Genomic DNA, 3,007 nt, shown 5'->3' with positions numbered 1-3,007 from the left:
ACAAAGCCATCCTTCCTCGCACCTGTAGCCATCCCCCCGGCTGTCGTTCCATGACATACGAAGAGCCCCCCTTGTGAGGCCTCAACCGTCACTGGACCCTTCACAAGGCAGGAAACCGGATATCACAGGGAACTTTGAGCCAGATGGTAGATATAAATATGCGAAGGAACTTGGCTACCGCTGGCGAAGCAGCAGGATGGAATGGGAAAATGCCGGCCAGACAGCCGGATGATCAAGGTCAGCGAGGGGACGTGCAGAATGCTGGTAGCGGGGAGGAAAGTTCTACTGACATGAGTTTTTCGCCTCAAAGCCCAGTAACACTTAGAACCCCGAAGCCATATTCCCAAAATCCCCAGGCTCCAGCAGTTGATGGCCCAACCCAACTCCCCTCGCCCCCCAATTACTATGAGAATCAAAGTTCCGTAGCGAACTTCCTTAAACTCGATATCCAAAAAGCAGCCTCCCGAACGCCGATTCTCCAATCTTTATATGATGGTGAAAGTCGGGTTTCCGACAAATCTTCGAGCCTAGATAGCATGAGCCACGCGATTGACGTCGATGCGTTAGACAAAATCGTTGCTCGAGGACGGTCCCCAAAATTACGAACCGACAATGTCCAGGATGAAGAAAGCATGTATGACCAGAGTTCAACGTCCTCGCCTCGCTATGCCAGCTCTCGTGAGCCCTCGCCCTCAAAGCCGTCAGACAATCCCGTACCACAGCCAAGGATGGGAGTGTTGAAGGTTGTTGGGACTGACGATCAAAACAATTCAGAAGTGATAATTGGCGATGTCCGTTACCGACGCTCTGACCCTCTTGCCCCTCGTCAAGACAATCCAGATATTCCCACTGTTGACTTTGGGCCAACACAAGTTTATATGCCCACGACCAGGCGACCTAGCACCGCAGATACACAAGCTCTGTTAACTCACAAGCGGATTCCTTCATATACTACTATTGGACGCGAAAGGCGAGGGTCTTCAAGGGAGACAAGCCACGGTAGTGACAGTAAGACTCCATCCAGCGATGAACACCAGCGAAGTATGATCTGGCAACCCGGGATGGTGAGTGGGCCAGCGAGCCCTGGGCCCCATATCACGCCTGAAGAGTTTGTTCAGCGGAAAGTGGACGCGAATCGGCTCACCTCTCATCACCGTTTCCCATCTGCTATTATCCAACCTCGACCAGCATCTGGCGATTGGACAAACTACCAGCGCCAACAACCAATGGCGCAGGACATGCCTGCGCGCCCGCACTCGCGAGGTGCTAGTGTAATGTTGGGTAACACCGGAGCCGGAAGCACACCAGGCAAAACATCACCTGGTGATCGGGCCAATACAGCACGACCCCAATCAATGATGCGAGAAATGATTCCTCGCCCGCACTCTCGTGGAGCAAGTGTTATGCTTGGGTGTAATGACATCTCCACCCACCTTTCTGCACGGGAGCAAGAATATGTAGCGCGAATGACTGGGTCTTCTTTCTTCAACGTCTCCAGCGAAAAGCAAAGTGAAGACCAAATTCACGGCGCAGGCCTCGTAAGCGCGATAGATGCTAGAGAACGCGACAAAAAGGCTATAAAGGAGGGTTTTAGCAGCGCAATGGTCCAACAAGCTATCGCACAACGCCAATCCTTAGAGACGCTCTTCCAGCCAGTACAGCACCCAGTAGGTTCACATTTTCCACCACAACATTACCGATATAACAGCTCGAATGGCATGGTTGGCGGCTATGGCTCCATTAACCCACACCAGCAACAATCAGCAAGTCAACAACAACAATACCAACGCCAACGCCAGCCATCTTGGTCAAGTAGCCAGCAATTTCGCTCGCCACAGCAGCAGCAGCCGCCGCCCATGACAACAACTCCAGTAGGATATCGACCAAATCCTTATTACCAACCACCATCATCATAACGAGGGTTCGGGAGCCCAATACCACTACCAGTTTCAAACCAAATGAGTTGTAGGAGACAACAAAAATCGGGAGAAAAGTTATCTATGAACTACTATATATATTTATATATATATGTGTGTGATGAGAACTTTTTTCTACTTATGGGAATGACAGCTTGGGCTATTATGCTTCGTTTCTTTTTTAGTTTTCACCTTTCGAGCTCTCTTCTCGGACTCCCTTTTCGTTTTCCTCATCGCTCTCCCCTCTTTCTGAGGACCTTGTTATCTTATTTTCTATCCATAGCGTGTGTTGTTTCCTTTGTTTTTGCTCAATGTTTTGCCTGCGAACAATCACTGCATCTCCATTATGTAGCGTGTGCTCTCATTTGCATTTCATCCTGTCTCACCTTATCTTTTCCTTTTTCATCTGTCCGCTCGTCCACCTCGTTGTCCCTTCATGATATTTCGTACATCATCAACCCTGCACAGCATATTTTTGGTTTCCGTTTTCCTTTGTACCCTCGCATTAGTTTCGTCTGCCTTTCATATTTAGTCCGTCGTATTCACTACCGCGTTTCATCTCCTCCTTTTGTCGTACTTTGCCAATTCCTAACCAGGTAGCTCTACCACTTATAGTCCGCCACCTAATACACGCATACCTACACGAAGCCAAGGTCTTTAGATATCCGTGTTAATTCCACTCAGGTCCTTTACTTTCTCCTGGCCTAGTTCTTCCTCAAACGCTCTTGACTTCAATTCTTCGCTGGACAAACATTCATTAGACCTACTTGTTTTTATCGCCGTTCAAAACTTCGTTCATGTTCTCTTTGACTACATTATCTATAGCCTGTGGAACAGACCGTAACTCAAACCATATACGGGGGTCCTACAAATACGAAGAAAGACAAAAACGAAACGATCTAAGCATTCCCCAGTCCCAGCCTGAACGAGTCAACTCTAGCATTAGCAAAAGAATGTGTGTTTTAAAACTTAAAAAAGTTCCATTTCATATTCTGCTTTTGTGCTTTCTTCTGTTTTCTATCTTCGGCTTCTCTTTTGACTCTTCATTTTAATTTTTTCTTTATTTTCTCTTATTTCTCCTTCTCCTCTGG

The 3,007-nt window shown here is 47.8% G+C and overlaps 2 protein-coding genes across 2 annotated transcripts; one reads left to right on the top strand and one right to left on the bottom strand.

Moving 5' to 3' along the window:
* Window positions 1-209: 209 nt before the first annotated feature.
* On the top strand, window positions 210-1,916 carry HCAG_04860 (predicted protein; the record flags this gene model as incomplete). Its single annotated transcript, XM_001540970.1, has 1 exon — window positions 210-1,916. One exon carries the CDS (start codon window positions 210-212, stop codon window positions 1,914-1,916), a length of 1,707 nt encoding a protein of 568 aa, XP_001541020.1.
* Window positions 1,917-2,421: 505 nt separating this feature from the next.
* Window positions 2,422-2,715, bottom strand: HCAG_04859 (predicted protein; the record flags this gene model as incomplete). The annotated part of the gene is made up of 2 exons (XM_001540969.1): window positions 2,422-2,539; window positions 2,684-2,715. 2 exons carry the CDS (start codon window positions 2,713-2,715, stop codon window positions 2,422-2,424), a joined length of 150 nt encoding a protein of 49 aa, XP_001541019.1.
* Window positions 2,716-3,007: the final 292 nt, after the last annotated feature.

The sequence above is a fragment of the Histoplasma capsulatum genome, genomic scaffold (assembly GCF_000149585.1).
Source record: "Histoplasma capsulatum NAm1 scaffold_4 genomic scaffold, whole genome shotgun sequence".
Taxonomy (NCBI): Eukaryota; Fungi; Ascomycota; class Eurotiomycetes; order Onygenales; family Ajellomycetaceae; genus Histoplasma; species Histoplasma mississippiense.
Note: the sequence above shows the minus strand (reverse complement) of the source record. Positions and strands in the feature narration are given on the sequence as shown.